Consider the following 25,734-nt stretch of genomic DNA (forward strand, 5'->3'; position numbering starts at 1 on the left):
ATCCTACTAAAGCGTTTCCGCAGTTGGCAATCCAGGGTGGGCTGGCTTGTGGTAGAATTTAGCAGCCAGTTCATTCGCACACTTGGAGGAAGGAAAAAACTCGGGAGAGGTAGTTAAAGGGGCCATGACAGCCTATTTTCATGCATACTCTGCTTATCGCCTTAAATTCCAAACAGGTTAAATTACAATCCGCCTTTTTCACGATGCGACTGCGCATGCGCCCATCCCCTGGCGGCAGTGTCGCTAAACATATTGGAAGGGTCGCTCGCTCCTCTCGAGACCGGCCGTGGAAGTGTAAACAAACCGGCTTCCTACGCGGGGTGCGTTGTTGCAGCCGTCGGGCGTTCAGTGTGACGCATTTGGCAATGCCTACGACGTGTTGCATACGGCTGCATTGCCCAATATGTAAAGGGAAGCAAACTCGGATTTTTTCGCTTTCCGAACGCTTCCCGGGACCGCCTTCGACGCGAAGCGTGGATAAAAGCCGTTCGCCGGCTCGACGATCGTGGCCGCCATTGGGCACCGTCAAGACTGTGCGGGAATCACTTTGTGACAGGTGCAGACGAGGTACTGTGGTTAAATGCGTGTGCAGTCCATCACGAAATGTTTTATTGATGGGCAGGAAGGCCTCGAATGTCACCGCGGCACCCAGACTTCATTCCGATGCTTTTTGCTTTCTCAAGCAAGAAGGCCAAATGGGCAAGTGCTGTGAGCCGCTTTCAACGCGCGGTGGAGCGGACAACGAAAAAGAAGCTACGAGAGCATTCACGCATGGTGCTACAATTTTGTTGTAATCTCCTAAGGAAATTTCTTGTTTATGCCACTACATCTTGGCCAATACCCCCATGTGGGTATGTGCCATGTATTAAGAGGCAGAAGAAGCAGAAGGTGCGTTATGCATGTGTTCGCATCATATCCATGATGAAAAGCTCTGCGTGGTTTCGTCGGAATGGCTCAATGTGCGCTTCTCGCGCACGTCTTTATGGACGCGCATGCTTGTTTAACCTATGCAGCGGTGTGCTGCTGGAAAATAAAGTAAAATGCTAGCAAAGCTGCCATGTTGCGAGTACGCTTGTGCTTTTATCGCTCGTGTAGCTATTCGGAAGCGCTTGAGCACAACGATTGCTTGTGAAAACTTGGTTTGGTTTGGTTTAGTGGGGCTTTTAATGGCCCAAAGCGACTCAGGCTATGAGGGACGCCATAGTGAAGGGCTCCGGAAATTTCGACCACCTGGGGTTCTTTAACGTGCAATGACATCGCACGTACACGGGCCTCTAGAATTTTGCCTCCATCGAAATTCTGCCGCCGCGGCCGGGATCGAACCCGCGTCTTTCGGGCCAGCAGCCGAGCGCCATAACCACTCAGCCACCGCGGCGGGATTGTGAAAACTGTTGTCCCCAGTCGTTTTATGTGCTACGGCGTGCACGATGTAGTATCCACCTTTCATGGATGGCAGGCATATACAGCGGAAAACGCCATTCTCACTGATCGGGGATATTTCATTGAACATTATGTTCCGAATGTAGCCTTCATCTTTGAAGCGGCGGCCCTTGCTGAGCTGGCGATCGCATCGCATGCCGCATGATCGGAGATACTGAAGAATTTGCTCTTCGGTGGGCTCAGCAGCCTGCCTCGGACTTCGCACACAGCCACCAGTCAATCCTAGAAATCCTACAGGCACCAGGTGCTACCCAGGACACGCAATCGTTGACAGATTCCTACAAAACATGCTCCGCAGCGGCACTCACTCCGGCTGGGTTGGGCGCACAGTTCCCTTCCAATGAGCTTCCAGCGCTGTACGCGAGGTGGCAGCACAGGAACATGAAAAAGGCGGATTCCCCCAATTTTCAGTTGATTCTGTGCGATAAATATTTTTAAAACGAATTTTTTCCGTTTCCTCTGCGAACTGCTTGCTGGTCTGGCAACCTCTGATCGCTGACGTCTGAGGGGCATAGACGCCTCACATCTTCTGCTTCGCACAGTTGAGGTGCTTGCATGCACACCGTAGACGGCAGTCGCTCGAAAATTTTTCATTTTTTTTAGCTTATCGAAATAAAATACATTTTCAGTGTTTTCTTTTTGAAAGCTGTCAGCTTAGTATGCGACCTGAGTGATCCTTAAGAAGGCGGACTTGCTCGTGGCGCCACTTTTTTGATTCTTGAGGAAACAGAAATTGATGGACCCCTGCTTTATTATTTACGCTCATAAACATGTTATTTTTATGTTATGAGTGTGGTTTCTTTTGAGCAGTCAAGTGCTCCTCCTGTTCAGTGGAAGCCAGCCCACAGGGCCAATGGGACCCCCCCGCCCCTCCCCCCCCCCCACCTGTTACCAGGAGCGAGGAGGAGCGGTCATGCCCGGGGGGGGGGGGGGGGGGGGGAGATTGTGGAGGCGTGACCCCCCCCCCCCCGGCACTAATCCTTTCTGTTCCAGCGCCCAGTTATCCTTGTCCAGGGGAAGACATTCCTTTGCTGTCAACAGCATCTTCCAGGAGGAGCTAGAGGTCCACTGGGCTACTGGGGAGCCCCACTTGCACATAGGGTGCCACTGCACTGCACTGCGGTTGGTTAAAATTGGGCGAGAGCTAGATTACTCAAGCTCCGCCCAATTATCGAAGGGGTTAAAACCCCTTTTTTTAACTGCCTTTTGCTCACCTGCCTTGTTACGTCAGTGCCGTATTTAATAAATAAGTTTTGTCGTAAGAAGTTGGAATTGCTGCCCCAACCGGCAATGTGTCGCCAGACGAGCGGACGAAGACCCGAAGTGCTCTTCGTACCGCTAACCGCCGTTCCCATCAGTAGGAGGGCAGGAAAGTTTAACTGCTCCCATATGTGAAAAGCGGCACGTGCCGTTCATGCCTTTGCCGATGTGCGCCGTGAAAGCTGTGGCATTTTGTAGCTGGCTATCAATTGCTTATCCGCTATTGATTGGCTCGATAATTAAACTCAAATTATCACAAAGTGGCACTAGAGTAACCTTGAGGCACGAAAGGACCAGAGAAAAGTGCCGAATGAGATGACTTCGCTGCATGTGTGCATTTGTAAGTCGAACATACATTCCCTTCGGCTCGTAGAACCCTTTTGCAGGAACCAAGCCGCTTGCAATACCCTACACGACTGAATTGCTTTCACTGCCCGCACTGATGAATAATTGCCGCCGTCTAAATGAGTGCTTCAAAATAATAGTACAGCATTTTGCTGTGCGTGCACATTGTGCCCCAGGAGTGTGACGATTACAACTGCAGCCCCGCACTGAGGTTGTTTACATGGCTGTGCACAAACAGTACTGCTCGTTTGTGTAGCATAAAACCAAGGTGGGTTCTCCTTGTATTAAATATTGCGTACTCTTGCTCACAAATTCCACTTTTACTCATTTACACACCATGATAACGCTGCAATAAGCACCGATGATGCTATATCGCCTGCTTGGGAAATGCTTCGCGTAGGATACCGGCGCTTCCCGCTAATTGTATCTACTTCCTCTTATGTCACCAAAATTTAACCTTAGATCGGTTTAGCTAAAAATACATTCGGGCATTACTTGAATTAATGAAAACAACTAGATTTGTTGTCGACAGTCGACGCCGACGGCTGTTGCCAGCTGGCTGCCTTCTGCACATGCAATGCAGACCTGGTCACATATATCGGCACCTCCCCTTTAATGTATTCGCGTCCTGTGATTTAGGCAGTCGTCGCTTTGAGGGCACTGTAGCCAAAACTACACTCGACAGCTATTTGCAGGCGCTAAAACTTGCGAATTCGCTCTCCGAAATCGCCGAAATCGCACACACGAATCCTGTGTACTCGCTAGGTCTTGTCACAAAAGGGGCCGGTGGTCCACCGTCAACTGAAATTCAAGAATATGGCAAAAGTTACTCTCTGATTAGTAACAAAGTGTGAATATATGATATGTAGCCACTTGTTTCGCTTTTTTCGATTCGGGTAATGTACACAAGCGCAGTCTTTCCGACCATCGCCTCACCGTGCGCGAAGCTTTCGCTCCGCCGCACAAGCCCAGGCAACGGCGGCGAGCGGCACCGCCGTGCGGCGTTTTCTGCCCGTGTCGCTTGCCTCGCCGATCGGTTCTACGTGCAGGCACCGAATGAAAGCACGTCTTCACTGGTGCACACACATCGCGTATGTCGTGGTGGCTAGTGTGAGGTCCAAGAAGTTTTAAAATTCTTAAGTTTATAGAATGTCATACCAACTAGTCCCCTACCACACTCTTCTGGTTCCCACTAAGCTGACTCTTAACATTACTACGATACGCGATCATTGATCATGCTGGCGTCGTCGTCGGTCTAGCGTGATAGACGAGTGCGTCAGCGACGGCATTTGCGTACCGACCAGCCAACCGACCGTCGATCGCTGTCGCATCGGCCTATAGTGTGACTGGACCCTATTTATAGTGAAGAAAAACTGCGGTACTGTTGTTATTGCTTTTGCGGCACCAATCATTCATATATAGGGGACGACTGCTACTTCGATCGCCTGCGAAAGTAAAGGGGGGAATGGGACCTCGCTGCGCATTTTGCAGCAACCTCACTGCGCATTTTGCAGCAACGAGAGCAGACGACGTTGCTCCGTGCATGCCCTAGTGACGTCACGAGAGCTTTCGATATGGTGGTCGCTGCCGGTGGGAGGAGTCTCCCGGTCACAATTTTGATCGTAATTTTTTAATCATATTTTTTGTATTAGTTACTGAAGCACAAAACTGCAATATGAAGAACGACTATGTCTGACCCTTTTAAGTCACTTTTTTGAAGCTGGCTTCCCCCCTTCCCCCTACTTGGCCGCCGTCTCAGCGCGCTTGCGCATGTGCAGCAGACATTGCAGCAGACGACGACGCTGCGCCAAGCATTACTATTGTCTGCGCCTTTGGTTAAAGACTCCCAGTAGTCCTTGCGATAGCGCATGACTTCCGGCACACTTTTTGGAGTGCAGCTCGGATAGCGAAGACGTCTCTAGAGTTTTCCTTCCGTCATGCTCGCGCATAATGTCGGTTGCATCAAAAGGTTGCATCATGTCAGTCAACCTTGAAGCGAGCTGACGAAGTCGCATCTTCTGGGTTAAAGAACAGAAGCTTGGAGAAGCTCCCGCAAGGTCAAGCTTTGTTGAAACAGGGGAATTTCAGCCTTGCTGATTCACTTTGTGAGCTTGAAGAATTTGTAAAAAATTCCAAGAAGCGTTGAGACAGTGCCAATTTGAAGAAAGAATGGTTCAGGCGAACATGTCCTTTGGAGTTTCAGCCGAGCATGCTTGGCTGAACTTGCATGTAAGACAATGCCAGCATCAATAAAATGTAGCTGTTTTTTTGTGAGCACCTTTCTTGTTTTTTTTTTATTCCTAGCTACACATGGCTGACCCTGATCTCGTTAGTAAAAAACTATTCTGGGTGACTTCTTTATTCCGTTTGTGCTGCTCCCAGGTTGCTCCAGAATTATTGTTCTGATAGAAAGGTGCTCCAAAATAAACATTTTTCTGCTCCAAAAATTGCTCCAGAACATGAAATGGCTGGACCGCCACTGAATGGGGTTCTACTGTTTTGCATTTTCATATTTGGATTGTGAGTGCATTTTTGTCAGCACTGTTTTAGCTGCCAGTCTTCTCAAAGTGTCTTTCTTTCTTTTCTTGCAGATCTTGAGAAGTATGTTGTACAGGGGGTCGGAGATTATGCGTGAAGTAGGGTGGGTCATTTTCGACGAGATCCACTACATGCGAGACAAAGGTAAGTCAAAAGTAGCATGGTCGGTTGACAGTATCTAAATATTATAATGAGAGCAGTGGAAATGTCAGTGGAGTTTCAGTGGTAAACTCATAGACGCATAAGTGCATTCCCGTAAAACAAATCGCATGGCCTTTCTTGCAGCCGACTGTTTCGGCTGTCTTATGTGTGTGTGTGACACCGCTTAATTCCTAAATTCTGAATGCCCCTCCGTTGTGAGGATGTAGTTTAAACTTACGGAATGGAAGGCAGAAGTGACGTTACAAGAGTGAAATGTAGATTATAAGTGACACTGTGTGGGCTTTGAAGAGGTTACCCTGTGTGTTCATGTGTCGCTTGTGCAGAGCGAGGCGTCGTTTGGGAGGAGACCATCATCCTGCTTCCTGATAACGTGCGTTACATTTTCCTTTCGGCAACCATCCCCAACGCGAGACAGTTCGCTGAGTGGATCTGCCACTTGCACAATCAGGTGAGAGATTGGTGTCGGTGGTGGTGAGATTTCGAAATCTGCTTTCATGTAGATGCGGTTGTCAGTTTTCATTTCAATAAAATTCCGTTGATGCGTTTTTACAAAAATTACAAGAAAAACATATGATCCAAACCACCTAATTTTGAAAAATGTAACTGTTGAAGGAGGTACAAAGACATTTATTGACAATTTCACTTCATAAAATGTCAGTTAGCAGTTCTTGGCACAAGATCTGGGCAGATCCTTTTCTAGTGCTCGCAAAATTCAGTCTGCGTTTGCGCTGTCTTGAGCGAGCAAGGAACTTAATAACGCTTCCTTTCCGTTGACAGCAATGACGAAAGAAGCCAAAATCTCTTCATCATTATTGGAGGCTTCGCCCTTTTGAGCCTACCGTGTTTACTTGAATGTAACGCGAGTTTTTTCCCGCATTCTTTCCCCTTAAAGTCTATCCTCGCGTTATAATCGAATACCACACTTTGATTGGCCTAAAGCAGTGCCGCGGTGCAGCCATTTCAAAGCAATCAGCTTGGTTTCGGTTTCCGCAGTTTTGCGATCTTATGCTGGCAACATGGGTACCACGGAAGCCAAATCCTCATCCATCCCAAGAAAGCATTTTTCTCTGTCATTTTTGTGTGTTCGTTGCAACCTCGGGCTCAACGCATCGTCCCGTCATGTTCTTGTGGCGTCACTCGCGCTGTATTGATTCAGTGCACACGATGGCAACGCGCCGTGCTCAGTGCGACGCTCGTTTTAAGAGAAAAGTGATCCTGTTAGCTGAAGAGGTCGGGAATTCTGCGGCAGCTGGAAGACTTGACCTCAACGAGTCATCCATCCGCGGATGGCGGCTGCAGCGGGAGGGGCTTTTTAAATGTGAGCCCGACCCCAAAGATTTCAGGAGCCTCGCTGCGGACATCATGTCCAGCTGGAGAAAAAAGTGTCAGACTTTGTTATCGAGCAGCACAACCGTCTCATGGGGGTCAGTGTCGAGCTGATTCGTTGGAAAGTTAGAGATGTTGCTCGGGAGATGGGAAGTTCAGAGCATCTCTTGGGTAGGCCCAAACGTTCATGGAGAGGAATGGATTCTCTCTGTGGCGAACAACATCGATGCGGCAGAAGTTGCCGGGAGACTTCGATAGCGAAAAGGAGGACTCCGTTTCCGCAAATTCGGCCTCCGAAAGCGAGGAAGATAAGTAAAACATGTTGGCCACGATGTTTATTAAAGGTACTTTGTTTTGCGTCCCTAAGCCTCGTGTTTCATTCATGGTTTTATTTTTTCCCACTGGGCAGCATGTAAAGTCGCCCCTCGCGTTACATTCGCGGTCACGTTACATTCGAGTAAATACGGTAAGTACCACGGGGAAGCCACCATGGCGGCTTACCTTCCGCAGCATTTCTACTTTTTAGGTGCGTTCCGCATACCTGGCCTGCTCATATGTAAGCGCATCGCTGTAGTTCGTAGATGCTTCACCCTCTTGCTGTTATGCACCGTGAATAAGCCTATGCATTTTTCCTCTTCACGTTACGTCTCCGCAGAAACAGCTCTCTCGACTGCTTGTGCGCCGTTTTTACAATTTTTGTTGTTGTTCTTCTTCGTGGTGGTGGTGGTGCTCCGCCTCTTTGCAGTTGGGCAGTGCAGAGAAGCTACCACGGCAGGCGACTGCCACTGCATTCACCTCTTCATGTCGCGTAATTTGAACCTGAAGTAGATCGAAAATAAATTCAAATAGTGAGGAGCTACAATAAAGGGAAGCCTTTTTAATACAAAGCATGTGGTGTGTTGATGATATCAACGTGTCAATTCAATGAAATGAGAGGACAACTGCATCCAACATTTATTTTCAGTAAAAATCGGTTCTGTGAATCACCCTGCCGGTGTTGATGTTTGTCTAGCAGCAGAACATGCATTTGTTGTTGAGAAAATGGATTTAAAAATTTTTCCCCCGATTCAAACTTGCTATATCAAGAGTGAATAGGACTCCATGAGCAATGTTTAGAAGCAAATGGTGGTGTAGCCTAACCTCGGGTATCGGCTAAATAGTGTAAGGTTGCTTTAAGTTTTTTTTACCATTTTGGCATTGAGATTATATCATTATGTCAGGGCTGTGTCAAGGTTAAAAGCATTGCACTCTGTTTTTGTTGTGTGTCAAGAAATATAATCAATGCCAAATCTCTCTTCTTGGCTGGCGTAGTCACGCCAGCTATAACCTTTATCGGGCCGGTCAGCATCAACTATGTTGCAGTTCATGCCATGTACAAGTTGAATGTACTCGTTTGTACAGGATCAAGCTTGTGGGGACAGTGCAGGAAAGCCTGCTGTTTCGATTGGTAGTACATGGCTGTGTGTAGTACTGCAAAGTGGAATTCTGGAGCATGGAGTTCTTTTTCTTCATGGTCCTTTTCTTTCTCATGTAGCCATGCAACGTGGTGTACACTGAATATCGTCCAGTGCCCCTGCAGCACTACATTTTTCCAGCTGGTGCCAGCGGTCTATACCTGGTCGTGGATGAGACCGTGAGTAGCTCTTTCTTTCCTTGGAGTGTTTATCTGTGGTACGAACTCTGTCGACTTGCCGGCTTGTGTTGGTTTTACCATTCTGACAATTTCAGCATTCTCATCTCACTTTTCAGGGCAACTTCAAGGAGGACAAGTTTAATGAAGCGATGGCTGTCCTCCAGAATGCGGGAGACGCTGCCAAGGGAGACTCTACGCTCAAGGGCGCAAGGGGGGATTCAAAGGTGCCCACATCACCTCATTGGCTTATTTATTTAATTATTTGTTTTTTTTACATGACATTGTTAAGGCTTTCATTCTGCAAAAAATCCCACATTGACATCGTGAGTGAAAAATCCCTTGGAGAAGCAACCTAGTTGGGCCACCTAGGTCACGTGACTTTTTGGCGTCATCACAATCTGCTCACTGGATTGTAAGCAAACTGACCGCTGTGGCAGGTGGCCGGTAAATAATGATTGGTTGCGAGAGGTTGCTCAGGAGGAGCAATCTGGGTCACACAAGCCCCATCAGTGGCAACACCTGCCATCGCAAGGCAGTTGCACATCACGTAAAGGGCCACAGGAAGGGGTGTTTGAGCTTGGCTTTAAAATGCTTGCACTATGTAGAGTACAGACCACCGAGCGTCCATGCCGCGTACGAGACCTGAGAAGCGAGTGGGAAATTTACAATACATTTTTAAAAATACCCACTTTCACAACTCGCGGCGACGCGCGGTGCCGGGCTTTCGCGCGAAAACCTGGCAGACGACGTCACGTCGTGCAGATGGCGTCAGCAGCCGGAGGTTATCATTGGTTCACAGCGCCAATTTCTTTCAGATGCCACGCGCTACAATGGCCACTCCGCGCGCGCCGCAGCTGGCAGAGGAGGGAGGTGACCGAGTGAGTGGGGCCGACGAAGGAGGGCCGCCGTTTTGGCGTACGAGAGGAGAGGGAGAGGCGCGAAGACGCGGAAGTTCAAATTTCATCTGCAAATAAATCAGCTTCCACAAAACGCATTAAAATAATTCTTGCTGGGGGTAATTATGAGCCGTCGTTTTTCAACGTCCCAGACACATTGCACCTTTATTGAGACCCCCTTTCTGGGTCCCTTTAATTGCTGCACCACTGCATGAGGAGTGGCATGACAACTCCAAGGGATCTATGAACGTTAAGTAGAGAGAAGGACCAGTTGAGCATACATGGGTTTTTAACCCTTTCTATCATGCCATACCCTTAAGGCGGAACTTAAGTGTCCCGTCCAATTTTTTATTCCTGCAGGGTCTTTACTTGGTTAAGAAAAAAGGAATTTTAGGCATTATTTATAATAATTGACAATGGTTTATACTGATGGAGGTCCTTTCTCAATGACGGATTTTGACAACGGAGGGTTGACAACTGCCACTACTTTAAATTGTAGAGTCATTCCAGTCGCAGGCAGTCTTGAAGAGAAACAATTAAAATATTGTGGTATGGACACAATCTGGGTAAACAGTATCCGGGAAGTTATGGTGGGAGTTATGTTTCCAGGAAATAACATTTCCGGTTGCGCTATTTACTGATTTTATTTATTTGTACTTGCAGACTGATGGAGTCTCTGGAGTTGTGACTGATGGCAATAGCCTGTCTGACTTTAGGGTGTATTGCATGATGGCAAACCACTTCAAAAAGTCAGACAGGCTATTGCCATCAGGCACACTTCCCGAGACTCTATCAGTCAAATAACATTTCTGGTTGCACTATTTACTGGTTTTATTTATTTGCACCTGCAGACTGATAGAGTCTCAGGAGGTTTGACTGATGGCAATAGCCTGTCTGACTGTTAGAGATGGCAAACCATTTCAAAAAGTACACTTTACAGGCTGGGAAGTGTCTATAAAAATGATACAAAAAACTCACACACTCAAATGGTCTGATGTGATGAACTGCTCAAGCAAATGCACCTTTAGGATGACTGTTTTCTATCTGATGCTTTTTCTTTTTTTTGCATCCAGTTGCTTAAAAGTTGTTCAAAATAATTTCGCTTTACTTTGGTTGGCTTTCATGGCTCGCTAATGATTTTTTCATGCTTTTACACTTAATGCAGTATACACATTTCGCTTTACTTTTGTGCTCTGTTGAATCAGCCACTGACGCGCACTCGCTGACGTGAACTGCTGACTTGCGCTTGCTTTCGGCGCCGCTTTCCCGCTCTCTGTACTGGGCACTTGCTTGAGGGTGTTGCAGCACACGCCTATCCACTTCCGCCAGTGCAGACTTCCTCTCGCTTCTCATTGGGGGATGGGGCTGGTTCGCTTGCTCGGCTCGTCACAGGTGCAGGAGGCTTCACTCGGCGGCCACACAAAGACACACGCTGACATTCTCGCCTAATGGATCTCGCACTACTTATGCAGTAAAAAATCCCAGGATGTCACTGTGGAACACTAAACTTGTGCCTTGATTAAAGTTACTTCTTGGAATCATTTTCGCTCTTGACTAAAGTGACATTCACACGGGCAGTGAAATCTTTTTCGAAGTAAGGGCGACTTACGCACGCATCACGCCTTCGAGTGGCCTTGCAACAATGCAGCTTCCAGTTTTGCTCCGACGGCAGAGATCGGGATTATTTGCTCGGCTGTCACAAACAGTCCCCTCTCTCTGCAGTTGTTTTTTTTTTTTTACAGGCGCATTTAAAAAAAATTCTGGCTGCCCTTGTTCTACATTCTTTTTCTGGCTGCTACCATACTTTTTGTATGGTAGGAGTAATGTCCCCCTCAGCTCCTGGCAGCCGGTGTGAATGTGGTGCAGAGTGCCACCTGGAGGGCACATGCTGTGCATCTCCTCGCGCCGGCGTCCCTCGTTTGACTACCTTGGCGATGACAAGCCTTCACCTAGCTATTTTTTTGCACGGGCACTTTGTTGTTTTCCAAGCTTGCCTCCGGTCAATGAGAGTTTTGTGTATTTTTTTTTCTTCAATTGTGCTGTGTATACAACTGCTTTGTTATAATTTCTGTCATCACTTTTGCTATCTTGCCCTGTCCGCAGGAGAGTCCAATTGCTACAAGATTGTCAAGATGATCATGGAACGTGACTATGCTCCTGTGATTGTCTTCAGCTTCAGCAAGAAGGAGTGCGAGGCGTACGCGACCCAAATCGCCAAGCTGGACTTGACGACCCGTGAGCTTTCGTTCTTTTTTTTTTTATTCTGTTTGAATGTTTCATTTTTTTACCTCTTTTTGCAGTGCTGGCAATGTTTTCTGTCAGTCATTATTGAAGTTGAAAATAAATTAAGTTGAGGACAGCACAGCAGACTTTGGAAAGGAAAAAGAAAGAGGGTAAGCTTGAAAGAGAGAAAGAATGTGCAATACAAATGTGAGGTAACATTGTAGCAGAAATCAAGAAGTAAACCTTGCTGGTATGTGTAATTTAGCTAACAGTATAATCGATGGTGTGTTAATTCAACATAGTGGATTCCGTATGAAGGAAAACCAAGCCTGAGCTATTTAAATTCTAGTGGAGAGAGGAGATAAGGAAGTTTTAGTAGGGTGACCATGACTGGCATAGGAGAGGGATAATTGGAGATAATTAGGAGAAGTCTTTGTCCTGTAGGGGGTATTGATGGTCTGATGATGTCAGTGGTGATTGTTATTAAAGTATTAAGGGGGGGTATGAAGGTCTTGAAAACTTTTTATTTCTTAACATATCTTCCTGAAAATTGGCATGTATCTTTGAATACTGATTCCAAATATATATTCAGATTTCATATATCTCATCTAGAAATGAAGATATGGCAAAATAATATTCCCACATAGGTCTTTTCTTACGGGCTGTTATGGTAATTTCTTAATTAAAAAAACTAGTTTTAAAGAAATTCTGTCATTTTTAAAGGCCCATTGCACATCCTATAGCTAAAGAAATTTTTAAAAAGTTATCACATAGGTCATGAATGAATAACAAAGTATGAAAAAACAATGTGGGAGCAATTTGCTCACATCTGACCTAATTGCTAGTCTATTGGGTTTAATGAAAATTGGAAAGCATTAGGATGTAGCTGAGGTTTTGCTGAAAAAAATGATATCTAGTTCAATAAAATCAGTCTATGCAAATATTACGAAACGTTCCGTAAGGCAAATGCATTTGATCGAAAAAGCAAAGCTGCAAAAATTGCATTAAAAGTTTTGCTTACTCTGCCTTGTTTTGCTTACTGATCATATGGAAAAATTTAATGCTTTAGCATGCAGCCCAGTCATTGCTGAACACAATAACACCAAACTTACAGAAATTGTTCATGTAAAGATTGTGAAAACATCTGTATTGCATTGGCACTTGACAAAAAAAAAGCCCAGAAAATCACTTGCTTTTTTCTTTGAATATGCCATACATTCACGAAAGTCCTGGGCAGTAGCTCTGGGTTCTGTCAGGCTTGTGCTTCTTGGCCATCCTCTTCACCTTTTCAGCATTGGTGTGATCCTTACCAGACCTGCACAGCCTCTGTTTATCTTTTTCAAGGCTTCTACGAATGAGGCAGCTCCCAAGACTGTAACCAAGCTGTGCTGCAACAGCTCTGCACGCAAAAGCAAGAAATTCGAGGCTAACAGAAGCGATTCAATAGCCAAAATATCTATAAGAACGATAAGGAAAAGTGCAGAATGAAAAATACTAGAAAACAGAGGAGCACGAAAAATGATGGGCGTGCAGGCAAAAACAGACGACGCGAAGGAGTCAAACAACGCGGACGCGGGGCTGCGGGAGGCAAAGCATGCGTCACGGCCAATCAGAGGGCTGCGCCTCGAGGAGGCGCCTGTTTTACCCAATCAGCGGCTGTCTCGCAATGCTTGAGAACGGGTGCTGATGGCTCCGCTGTGCGAGGGTCTACAACGTGCCGAGAAGCGCGAAAATGGAGAGCGGGAAACCAGCTTTCAAACGAGACCGAGATGGTGCCGATCGGTTTGCGTCGCATGGGGCTACAGAAGCTTGAAAATGGGGAAAACCTTCATGCTAGGTGTTCAATTTCGGCTCATAGACGTTTCTAAATTGCCGTTTTTTTTCATACTTTTAGTAGGAATTCAGCTATAATATTTTGCAGAGTCATAGTTGGAACATTAAAGACTTCAAAATCGCAATTTTTGAAAATTGCCTTTTTTGGCCATTTTCGTGATTTCAAGACCCGTGTTGCCTCTTAAACTTGGAGGCTTTTTGTCATTTTATAGTTCTGCTGTCATTAGACATAGTTATTTCGCTGTTGCTATTTGTAAGAGAGGTGAACAACTTGCCACGATGACTAACTTGTATTTCATGACAGCAAACTACAGGGGATGCTGTTTGACATAGCATGAGCAGCATTTGGGGCATATTTAACCACAAATACAATAAACTAAAGGCAAGACAATGCAGCATGTCTGGTGTGCTGAACCAGACATGCTGCACGGAGTGCTGAAAACAAAAATAAAATGACGTCAGCATCAAGCTTCTAATTGCAGTGTATGTCTTGTCTTTTTGAACAGCTCATGAGAAGCATCTCGTGCAGGAAGTTTTCCAAAACGCCATGGACTCTTTGTCCGAGGAAGACCAGAAGCTGCCTCAGGTGGGTGGGGCATGGTTCATGGACAACAGCTGTTTTCCTATAATTCTACTGTATTGCATCTGACGTATGCATTCAGTCAGCCAGCGACATTCATAGAATGCTTGACAGACCAAGTGTTCGGGGCATTGTTAAGCTCACGAAAGTCCCTCGGACTTTGTCTTTGTGACATGCACTGCAAAATAGTTGTGTGCCGTTAATGCTAATCTAGAGTAGAAAGGAGTCTGGAAGATTTGATTCTTGACTGCAATAAACAAAATGAACCAGGGTTGAGAGAGGAGCTTAGTCTTTTAGCCAGTTTGATCCTATTAATATCCTGGTAATGTAACCTGGGCATAAGCAGGGCTTGTCCTACAACTAGTCTGCTTGTCAGAACAGTGGACTGAGGCTCTTCCTTTGAGCCTCATTCGTATTTGTTTTGCGATACCGTTAATGTTGTGATGACGCTACTGTTGAACATTGGGCACATGTGGTGGAAATTTCAGTTTGATCCCGGCAACATGCTGGTAATGTAACTGGACGTAAGAAAACTTCTTGTGCTTTGCAGTCCGTACTCGTCGCTTGCTTTTCTATATTGAGCCCGAGGTGTAGATTTTTCCTGCAGTGTAACAGCAGCATTTCGCATTAGTAAGTACAAGGACCATTAGAGTTGAATCTCTTTACCGCATCAAACGTCCAGTTTACTCGAACTTATGCTTCATTCCCTCTGTTTCAAACTCTGCAAGATTAAAAAAAATTGCTTCCTTCTAGTTGAATTGTCATGTTGACTGCACTTTCCACGCATCCAGTGGATATCCAGGTTTGTCGGGCTTAAGCACACAGACATGCTGCAGATCATCGAACGCTTGTCTGGAGCACTTGTATATCTAGCATGATAGTACATCTTGGCATATAGGCATTTGGATTGTGCAGGTTCTAGGTGTAATGTGTGGTGATGGTTTTGGCTGGGCAATATAATTGTACTGTGTCATTTTTTTGTGTATATAACTATTATCTGGCCACACACGTAGTGGTGGAGCAACCTGATAAAGCCCTTTACACTGCTGCTGTCTACATTCTCCTTCCAGGTTGAGCAGGTGCTGCCACTTTTAAAGAGAGGCATTGCTGTGCACCACTCTGGCCTGCTGCCCATCTTAAAGGAGACCATTGAGATTCTCTTTGCGGAGGGGCTCGTCAAGGTATGTGGCACATTCAGGGGGTTGTCAGAGGGGCCCGGAAATGTACTCTTGCAGGCCTTTTCTAGAGTCATTGGAAGAGCTACAGCGATGCGCCGATATACAAGCGCGCCAGGTCTGGAAAACGCAGCTTAAAAAGCAGAATTGCTACGACAGTCAGTTGCTTCGGTGGCTTCCTCGCCTAACTTATATAGCCGAGCCCGCTTATAATGAAGATGAGCGTCACGCGGCGTCCATTCGCTATATCCCAAAGTTCGTAGTAAGTGGACCACAGCTTTAATGACAGTTGCTTGTCAAAACACAATTTTTTCTTTGCGAAAAAGTCCGTGATGGACGTCTGTTCTTGCAGCGCAGATCCTATAAGGGAGGTTTCCAGTTTATTTAAAGCAGAAGCGTGCTCTTCGCTGAGGCCCTTGGCATAGACAAGGTGTCAGAGGCTCTCTATGTAGCCCATTGCTACAGGTGTGCTTATGGGTGCTGGCTCCGAAGTTTCATCCTCATCTGATTCCTCCGCGTCACTCTCGTCCTGCACTTCAGAAACGATGCCCTCCTTCGTGCACGGTCCCGCGGTGTCGGCGTCGTCATCGGCAGAAATAAAATCATTCCAACCAATGTCATGACCCCCCCATGTCGGAGTCGACGACGCGCTGCCACAAATCGCCGGCGGTCTGGTCACCTTCCGAAGGATCAGGTTCGGCATCAGACACCGTGTCGACGAAGGCGGCCTTGCGGAAGCAGTTCCGCACGCAAGTGGCTTTTACCTCCGCCCAGGCCGCTTTCATCATCTCTACCGCTGAGTACAATGGAAATGGGCACGGTGTCCCCATCCGCCATCCTGAATTACAACCAGGGCCCGAGATTTGAACGAAGCCAACGAACCGTCCGTAGCGCAACAAGAGTGACAAAAGCACGCGATGGGGTAAATGTGCAATGTGCACAGGCGGCAATCAAGCTAAAGATGCAGACGCACAGCGCTAGCGGAGAGACCAATGAGGGTCGTCCGTGAGCCTCAGTGCAGCCACCTCTTGGCTCCCACGGAAGGCCCGCTTCACGGAGCGTGGCCTCTGCGATCGGCGGGGGCGGTTGATCGCAGAGGCGGTTGATCGCAGAGGCCACGCCCAGATATGCAAAAGAGTGAGGAGAGGGGAGCTGAATTACAAGGAGGGGCAGGAGGGTGATCTTGGAAGGCGCGTTGGTGGGCAAAGGGTAGCTCGCTTGAGAGCGGCACGAAACGGGCCGGGCAGTTCGCCTACAATGAGGCTTGGGTCGGGAAAACATCATGTGCTGGGTGCACAAAGGGGTCGGAGGCAGGTTATCTCGCGTCGCGTCGCCTGGTTTACGCCGTCCGTTCGCTGTAAACAATCAGCAGGGCTTAATGAAGTTCGTTATACGTGTGATTTTGTGTCATTGACAGAATGTATATTTTGAGAGTTGCACAGGTCTCGTTCGTTATAAGCGAATGTTCGTCTTAAGTGGGGCCGTTAGATGTGGGCTCGACTGTACTCCGTTCCATACATCAGGTGCAACGCTGTGAAAGGTACGGAAGTAGTCCGCACGCAAAAATAAAGGGAGCCGTGTTACTCCGCGCTTGTTCTGTAGCCAAATGGCCTAAGCCACGAGAAAGTGAAAGTGTGTCGTCAGCAATAAGAGTGCATCTAATCGGGCTCATAACAAATGTGTCATGTAATAAGTGTGCAGGCAAAGTATTTACTGTGTTTCGTTCACCACAAGCAACGCACTGCTTTTTGGTCGCGGATGCAGACAGTGCAAACAAGAGCGCTAGCTTTGACAGCGTTGCACCTGATGTATGAAACGCAGTACAGGTGCGAAGGAGTGAGGCATCCCTAAGCTCATGAATAGATTTTGATTACTTCTGTCATTGCTGTCGACGGACCGGGCGCGTTACGAAGTTCCTTCCTCGCTTAAGGCTCCGCAAACGCGGACTAAATACTGCGAGCACTTGAAAAGGATCTGTTCAGGTCTTGTGCCAAGAAATGCTAATCGACCCTTTTATGAAGTGAAATTGTCAGTAACCGTCTTTGTACCTCATTCAACATTTACATTTTTCAAACTTAGGTGGTTTGGATCATATGTTTTATCACACAGTATATTCTTTCTGCAATTTTTTTTACAAAGATATCAATGATGTTTTACTACTATTGCCTTTCGAATGACTCTGAGACTGCAGAAGATAACGTGTTCATAGAAAGCTTTCATTTCCACCGCTTGTGTTGTATTCATAGGCCAGAAAACACGATTAACATAGATGCGATCAATAAAATCATTCATATATACTAGTGGTGTGAAAATATTTGAAATTTCGAATACAAATCGAATATGTTTGATATTCGATTCGTATTCGAGAATTTCCGAATATTCGAGAATTCTCGAATACTCTCCAGCGATCGTATACTGCGCAGATTTTCATAAATTCGACCATGGAAAAGCTACAATATCTGGGCAAATTAGTCGATGATTGAGTTAAAAATTCCACGAAAACAATACTGAGGTCCTATTCTTTTCCTTCTCTGTTGTTTATCACGCGAACCGATCTTATTCTGACGCCGCTAGGCTTGACATCGTGAGAATTTCCTCAAGTGGTCTTTCCCACATAGCACACGTGCTGCGAACATGATGGCCGACGGCCCGCATCAAACAATCGCAACGTAAAATCGCGTTTTTTTTAATCGTTTTGTAATACGTTACGTATTTAATGACCAAATCAGAAGAATGCGTCCTGTTGCGTTCATAACTCTCCGAGCGCGACCTCCGCCATCCCGTTTTGTAAACTACGCTATGCGGGAAAGCCTACTTGCGAATTTCGCAGGAGCCTCCTGAAGCGGTGCGTCGAGTTGTCACAATAGGGCAAGCGATCCGGTAAAAATCCCGCCTATTGCATGGTGCATTGTAACCTGGCCACCTCTTTAGTGGGTGTAAAGGCTGGCGTGACAACGATCGGAAGGCCCCTGTCTCTAGGTCAAAAAATAGCCTGGCCGCGTAGTTTCGGTTTCTGAGCTTCGCCGCTGCACCGCGGCAACTGCAACTGTCGGCCCGCACATTCGTCGGTAGTCCAATCCCAGCTCCGCATGGCTTTTGGACACTGACTGGCACGTTGCAGGCGATTTACCTTTCCTTTTTAGAAACCGTCTCGCCATTCCGACGCCAGTGCGTGTTCCCCGGCCTCTTGCTTGCGTTTGTGTTGTTCTTCCAGCACTCTAAAACTGGCGGCTCGTCACAGGCTTACAGATGTTAGTGCAATGAAGCCGCCTCATAAGGCCTTACTGCATCTTTGCATTTTCAGCAGGTTTTTTTTTTTCGGGGGGGCGGGGGGGTTAACTTTATAAACCGAGACCTTCGCATGAACCAGGCATTTCTTCCAGATGAATGAGATTTTACTAGTCATCATGTTATTTTTTGGGGCCAGTCTTGTTTTGCATGACCTCATTATAGTTTCGATACTGTTATGCTGTGATTAGTATACATTTCTGTGCGCATCATGTTTTTCATTTGGTACAGAGGCAGTCTAGTTTTGTTTATTTTAGTTGCAAAGACCATACACTATTTTGAAAAAATTAAGGGCAACAACATTTTCTTGTTAATCATTTTCTGAAATTTTTTGTGTACTGAACAGATATTCGATATTCGATTTAATATTTGGTGCCATGTTTTTCTTCATATTCGTATTCTAAAATTTCAATATTTGCGCACCCCTAATATATACATAAAGGGATGACTAGAGCAGGAAGAAACACATTTTTGATGCGCTAGCACTCGAGCCCACATTCTTGGAAAAAGCCGTTTGTCGTTCTGGCCCTCTGGTTTAACAGGTGTTTGCCACCTGCCGCAGTGGGCAGGTTGTGATGACGTCACAAGGTCACGTGACCTAGGTGATAGTGGGCCATCTGCTTTTCCGGTTATAACATTGCCTGCGCTGCCGCTGGATTTTCTGCTGAGCAGAACGAAAGCCATGACTGATATGCATGCATACAAAGACGGTACAGTCGCCGACCGATATTTCGGAGTCAAAGGGACCTGAAAAATGGTCCTAATAATCACGCAGTCCGTGAAGTGCAAAAAAATCACTTTACTATTGGGATGAAATTGGCTTAAAAAAGTAACTGATTTTACGTTGCAGAAAATTTCTCTTGCTGGCGACGATAAGCACCTGTATTTGCGCCAAAGTTGTGCTTTCACTGTACACGCTAGAGAGCAAGGTCGACACGGCGTTTAGCTGAATACTTCCCACGCTTCTTTAACGGACCCGGCGGCACAGGCGAGGCCATGTTGTCCACAACCTGAGTGTGCACCACACCGCTCAAACACACTCAAAGACAAGGCACTCTTAGTTCAAAGCGGTGGAACCGCCGGACGCAATCACAAAACGTTGAACGGATGTAACTTTGTGAAGACGGCGTGCCACTCGGTCGACCAGTCGGATAAATTAAAGTGACGAAACGGCGAATGACGAACGTAATGAGACCCGCACGGTGGCTCAGTGGTTACGGAGCTCGGCTACTAATCCGGAGTAGCCGGGTTCAAACCCGACAGCGGCGGCTGTGTTTCGATGGAGGCGAAACACAAAGGCACCCGTGTGCTGTGCGATGTCAGTGGACGTTAAAGATCCCCAGGTGGTTGAAATTACAGTCGACGACTGATTTTTCGGACTCTCTAGGGACCACGAAAACGACCGAAAATTCAGGCAGTCCGGAAAATCAAATTTCACCGAAAAAAATCGCAAACTTATTACCAATATGCCGGAGGAAGGCGTCAGTTGTATTGCTCGTATTCTAAAGCTCCTCATGACTAAATTTCACCCCGCGACACGTGCACAGACGAGAACGGCGACCGCTTTCATGAGCGCGGCCTGGCAGTGCTGCCCGCAGCATGTCGCCGATGAACGCGCGTGTTGGGATAGTCTAAATTGGGAAGCAAACACGCGACTGCGGGAACTGCGCTGAGCCTGCAGTACGATGGACCTGGAACGAGAACGTGAAGATGGCGAAACAATAAGAACCGAGAAACAGCCGAAGCTAGCGCTCCATCCATGTTGGTCTTCGTCATTAGGCCTAGCGACTAGAGCCGAAATCGGCATCGTATCCTGCGATATGCGTTCTGCGGTGGCGTCTTGCCTGTCATCGAAACGCCAGTTGTTTGCGGTTTTACGATAGAAAAGTGAGGGTTGCGGTGCATTTTGCCGCGGGTACGCTGACCTCGCTTTGAAATGCACCACCATTTCCTCCTGCGCTCGCCGTTTTCGTGGCGCCGTATGCCTCCCACGCGCTTCGCTGCTACCTCTTTCCGTATCCAGGGTGAGACTCGGCAGAGATGAGTCCCGCGAACTCTGACTACAATCAAGAACAGTACGAATTCAAAACCATGTGGGCACAATTTACCGACTCGCGCAGAATTTCAGCATCTGAAGTGAAAAGCTTATTTAAGCTTGAATTTAGTTTTGTTCGATCAAGTTTTCGATCTCTCCTGCAGTTTGAATTAATGAGGTTCCACTGTACCCATTACCGTATTTACTCGTGTTATGAACCCATTCGCATAAGGGTCATTCCACGCCAAACGTCTCAGACGTTGCGCTCGACCATCTCCAATTTGTTCAAAAAAATTCATAAAAACTTATCCTAATGAGCGTAATCAAAGCCTCAAATATTTCTCCCGAAAAAAATTTATTTGTGAGGTGACGGCAGTTTGAATATTTAGAAAAGGCGAGAAACCAGGCACTGGTCAATAATTAATAAAAAATTCAGATATTTTGAAAACACAATTTTTTTCAGTGACATTCGCACAGATTCAGGCTATCGATATAATTCGGAGCATGCAGCTTTATTGGGCATAAATATTTTTTAAAAATCGAAAAAAAAGTGACAGTTTTTTATTTTTGTTATTTTTTGTTTTAAATATCAACTTGCTCTCGGAAATTCGGAAATAGCCATTTTGTTTCTCTAGATGTCTAGTACCTATAACAAATGTTACCGGTGATGAAACTGCATACATAAAAGTAAAATAAAATACTAAAGTTACAAAAAGTGCGTTTTAAGCTAAAAACACTCGTTAATATCACCCTGAGGTAGTCCAAGTAAAAATGCAAACCATAGCGGGTCACATAGTACAGTTTATTTCCTTTCATCCCAAAAATTTTTATCGAGGTAATTTTTGTTTAAAGCGAAAAAAGAATTTTTGAGTTTGAGCTCTCGTGCCGCAAGTTGCGTAGTCTCTTCACCGCAGAACACGGCCCCTGGCATGGCACGGCATGCACTTATGGCCAGATAACTTTAATTTACCGTAGTTCGCTGTCGTGCATTTTTAGGGCTGGAGCTAAAGAAGTTATCGCGTGACATTCGACGGACGGCATGTAATAAACGAGATCGTTGTTGAAGTTCGAACAGACATGCTTTGGTGCGGCGCACGCAAGAGAAGAAAAACAAGGGTATTTAGCGTGCTGTTTCGCATGGACCACGACGAGGGATGACCAGCTAGCATAGCAGGCGCATCACAACTGCGTTATTTACATCCGAATAAGACCGCGGAGAGCGCGCGCCTCGGAGCGCACGTGAAGATGCGAAATGCACACCGCTGCGGCGCCTGCGGTCAGTAATGCGAGACGTGCTGGCGGTGACTGCGGACCACTCGCACGTAGGTGCGTCTCTCGCATGAAGGTGCTTCGCCAGCATAGTTGGTTGTCTACAGTTGTCGCTGGAGTATTAATTCAGAAATAGCACTGATTAAATCAAATACAACCAAGACATCACATCGGAATCAACCGGCCATGAGCCTCTGACGGCCACAAGGGCAATGTACTACATGGTGCTGCTGCGTCTCGGATTGTTTCAACGCCGGATCATTCTGCCCATTTCCAGATCGGCGTCTCAGAAGCTCTTATGCTGCGGCTTACGTCTGTCATGGCGCTGAAAAGAATGACTGCGACAGAACCACACCGAACAACTAGCTCACTTGGGCATGTGCCACCCCGGCAGCGTTAAGAAAACCTTTTCTCACGAACACCTCTTCGACTACTCAACGTTCCCATGCTTTCCAGCAGTTCAAACCTCACTTAAGAACAAAAACTCTACATTTCGTCTGGCCACAGTGTCGGCAGTGTCGTGCTCAGTGGTGAAGAGGCATCAAGAGGCGACGCAACTTATGGCGCGAGAACTCGACCTCAAAAATCCTTTTCTCGCTTTAAACAAAAATTACCTTGATAAAAATTTCAGAGATGAAAGGAAATAAACTGTGCTATGTAAACCACTATTTGCATTTTTACTTGGACCACCTCAGGGTGAAATTAACGAGTCTTTTTTGGCTCAAAACGCGCTTCTTGCAACTTTAGTATTTTATTTTACTTTGATGTACGCAGTTTCATCACCTGTAACATTTGTTATAGGTACTAGACATCTAGAGAAACAAAATGGCTATTTCCGAATTTCCGAGAGCAAGTTGATATTTAAAACAAAAAATGACAAAAATGGCACATTTTCATACTTTGTTTCAATATTTTAAAAATAATTATGCCCTATAAAGCTGCATGCTCCGAATTATATCGAAAGCCTGAATCTGTGCAAATGTCACTGAAAAAAAATTGTGAAGTGTTTTCTAAATATCTGAATTTTTTTATTAATTATTGACCAGTGCCTGGTTTCTCGCCTTTTCTAAATATTCAAACTGCCGTCAACTCACGAATAAATTTTTTTTCGGCAAAAATATTTCAGGCTTTGATTATGCACATTAGGATAAGTTTTCATGAATTTTTTTGAACAAATTGGACAAGGTCGAGCGCAACGTCGGGGACGTTTGGCGTGGAATGACTCATAATGAACCCGCCCCCACTTTTGTTGGTCAGAATTTACTTTTTTTTTTCAGCCTTTAGCTTTCTGTAGCTGGTTCCTCAGTTTTCGCGCCGTCCGCCGCGCAGAGCGTGGCAGCGCGCCAAGATGCTCCCTGGCCGCCGATCACTCATCGCTGTCAACTTGCTTTTGTCGCTAACGTTGTCGCAGGCAGTTATTGCTTGTCTCATACATTTAAAATTGGAAAATTGGTTTTTGGGGGAAGGAAATAGAGCAGTAACTGTCTCACATCTCGGCGGACACCGAGATTTGACATAGTAAAGACACTGTTATAATATTTTGCTGATCTGAGCAACTTTGCTGTCGAGTTCTGTTGTATGTGAAGCGGAGCCATGAAGTGGCAGAGGCCATAATGGCTTTCTGGTGTTAACTTCACGGATTCTCTCATACCTTATAACTAGCATTTTAGACTTCTTTCTTGAAAATGTGCACCGATGTGTCAGTGAAATGGGACTGCTTGTTTCAAAGCAGATTCTCGTCCTTTTATCTTGTGCAGGCGCTGTTTGCTACAGAAACGTTCGCCATGGGACTCAACATGCCCGCCCGCACTGTCCTCTTCACAAATGCAAGAAAGTTTGACGGCAAGGATTTCCGATGGGTAAGGAAGATTTTCTGTTGATATATCATTTACTTCGAAGTAGGGGCATACTTGTTACCTGGATGTGAATTGTGAACCCCTTTCTTTTTTTTTTTTTCCTTTTTTCAATTAACTCACCCAGGTCACTTCTGGAGAATACATCCAGATGAGTGGCCGTGCTGGACGGCGTGGTTTGGACGATCGTGGAATTGTCATTCTCATGGTTGACGAGAAAATGAGTCCAGCTGCTGGCAAGGACATCGTCAAGGTGAGATTGTGTTCAGAGTTTTTCAGTGCCCTTTTATCCCATTGGCTGCGATCTCTTTACATAGTGCCGGGCAGCACTGAGTCACCCACTGGAAACATTTCATGCTTGCACCTGCATCTGGCGGTCGCCGACTGTTTGAACTGGAATTTAACTTCGTTTCTGTATACACCTGCTGCACCATAGTGGCAACAAGTGTTGAAAAGCACTGCTTCTACGATCCACCTGTAACTTTTGTGCAGTTGATGCGGTTTTCGCCACCCACACTTCTCGGAGGGGATGTTCACAAGTTGCGAAAGTTGCAAATTCTGTTTTGTTGACAATAAGACTGACACGCCTTGCCTTTTCTGGTCGGCAGGGCTTGCCCGATCCAATCAACAGTGCATTCCACCTGACGTACAATATGGTGCTGAACCTGATGCGAGTGGAAGAGGTGAACCCGGAGTACATCCTGGAGCGGTCATTCTTCCAGTTCCAAAACAACGCAATGATTCCGACCCTCTACGAGAGTGAGTTTCGAATGCCTTGAACAGTGCGGGAGATATGCCTGTGGTGGACAGCCATCTGGTTTTGATCAAGCAAACAGCCTTCAGGCAGGGCATGTATTGTAGCAAGACAGCTGGAGTAAATACCACAAAACATTGCATTTCCAATGCTGTCTGTCTGGTGCACTGAGTTTACCATGTAACGTTAGCCAAGGGTTAAAAACAACAATATGTTGTTGACAGTGTTGTTTGTGAGGCCTGAGAGCATGCAGTGTCTTTTACTTTGTACTAACCCAAATAAATTACTGAAACCAGCCACCCTTGCAGCCAGTGGTATCTATTGCAAAACTTCATTTAGCAAATTGTAGCACATCCAAAGAAAGCTATCAAAGGTCAATATTTGTAATGAAGATTTATTGTATAACTGTTTTCAAGTTATTCACAGAAGGTGCTTGAAATCTGAAAGTTTTGTCGTGGGAACGCTTGTTCTGGACATCTGCGTGTGACACCAGTTCTGGAGTAGCTGTTGGCGTGACGCATTCAAGCCTATGGTACTGGAGTCACCGTCGAGACAATCGAGCGTTTGCAGCCTTTCTTGTCCTCCTAAGCTTCGCATGGATTTCTATCACAGCCTGCAACGCAGCCGTGCATAATAAAATTGTCTTTTCAGAGACTGTACTAGTATTCATGGTTTTCTTGCAGGGAAGTTTGCCATTTTCTGACTCAATTTCCGTGCAGTTAGTGGTTTCTTTAACGAATACTTCAGCTACAGTAAAACTTTGTTCATTCAGACTTCAAGGAAGTGAGAAAAACTGAAATTTTGAATTATCAAATGGCTGCTCCAAATTTACCAGAAGCCATATGCATGAAAATAAAATTTATTTCGTGGCAAGTTGTGCATTGGCCATCTCCTTTTAATGCGAAAGCTCCGTAATGGCGACAATTTTTTGCAGTTCTATCGAATACTTTAATTTGTCTGCACTGTTGGGACTGGTGTGAGGATTGCTCCATAATGGCAAAGGTCTCCACAGCTTCTGTCCTTGTGTGGTGTGGTACAGCCGGATCTTCTTCGCATGTGGCGCTGTGCGTGAGGAGGCTTCACCACGCGAACAGCAAACAGCGGGCGATGAATGCAGAGTGCCA

At 46.1% G+C, this 25,734-nt stretch overlaps 1 protein-coding gene across 1 annotated transcript in view; it reads left to right on the forward strand.

Moving 5' to 3' along the window:
- Window positions 1-25,734, forward strand: part of LOC144113209 (exosome RNA helicase MTR4-like) — a 55,321-nt gene that overhangs the window by 4,696 nt on the left and 24,891 nt on the right. The window contains 11 exon segments of the mRNA XM_077646174.1: window positions 5,637-5,727; window positions 6,069-6,193; window positions 8,606-8,704; window positions 8,821-8,902; window positions 8,905-8,928; window positions 11,704-11,835; window positions 14,163-14,242; window positions 15,307-15,417; window positions 23,761-23,862; window positions 23,984-24,109; window positions 24,465-24,615. Coding sequence (XP_077502300.1) covers window positions 5,637-5,727; window positions 6,069-6,193; window positions 8,606-8,704; window positions 8,821-8,902; window positions 8,905-8,928; window positions 11,704-11,835; window positions 14,163-14,242; window positions 15,307-15,417; window positions 23,761-23,862; window positions 23,984-24,109; window positions 24,465-24,615 — 1,123 coding nt within the window.

The sequence above is a fragment of the Amblyomma americanum genome, chromosome 1, assembly GCF_052857255.1.
Source record: "Amblyomma americanum isolate KBUSLIRL-KWMA chromosome 1, ASM5285725v1, whole genome shotgun sequence".
Taxonomy (NCBI): Eukaryota; Metazoa; Arthropoda; class Arachnida; order Ixodida; family Ixodidae; genus Amblyomma; species Amblyomma americanum.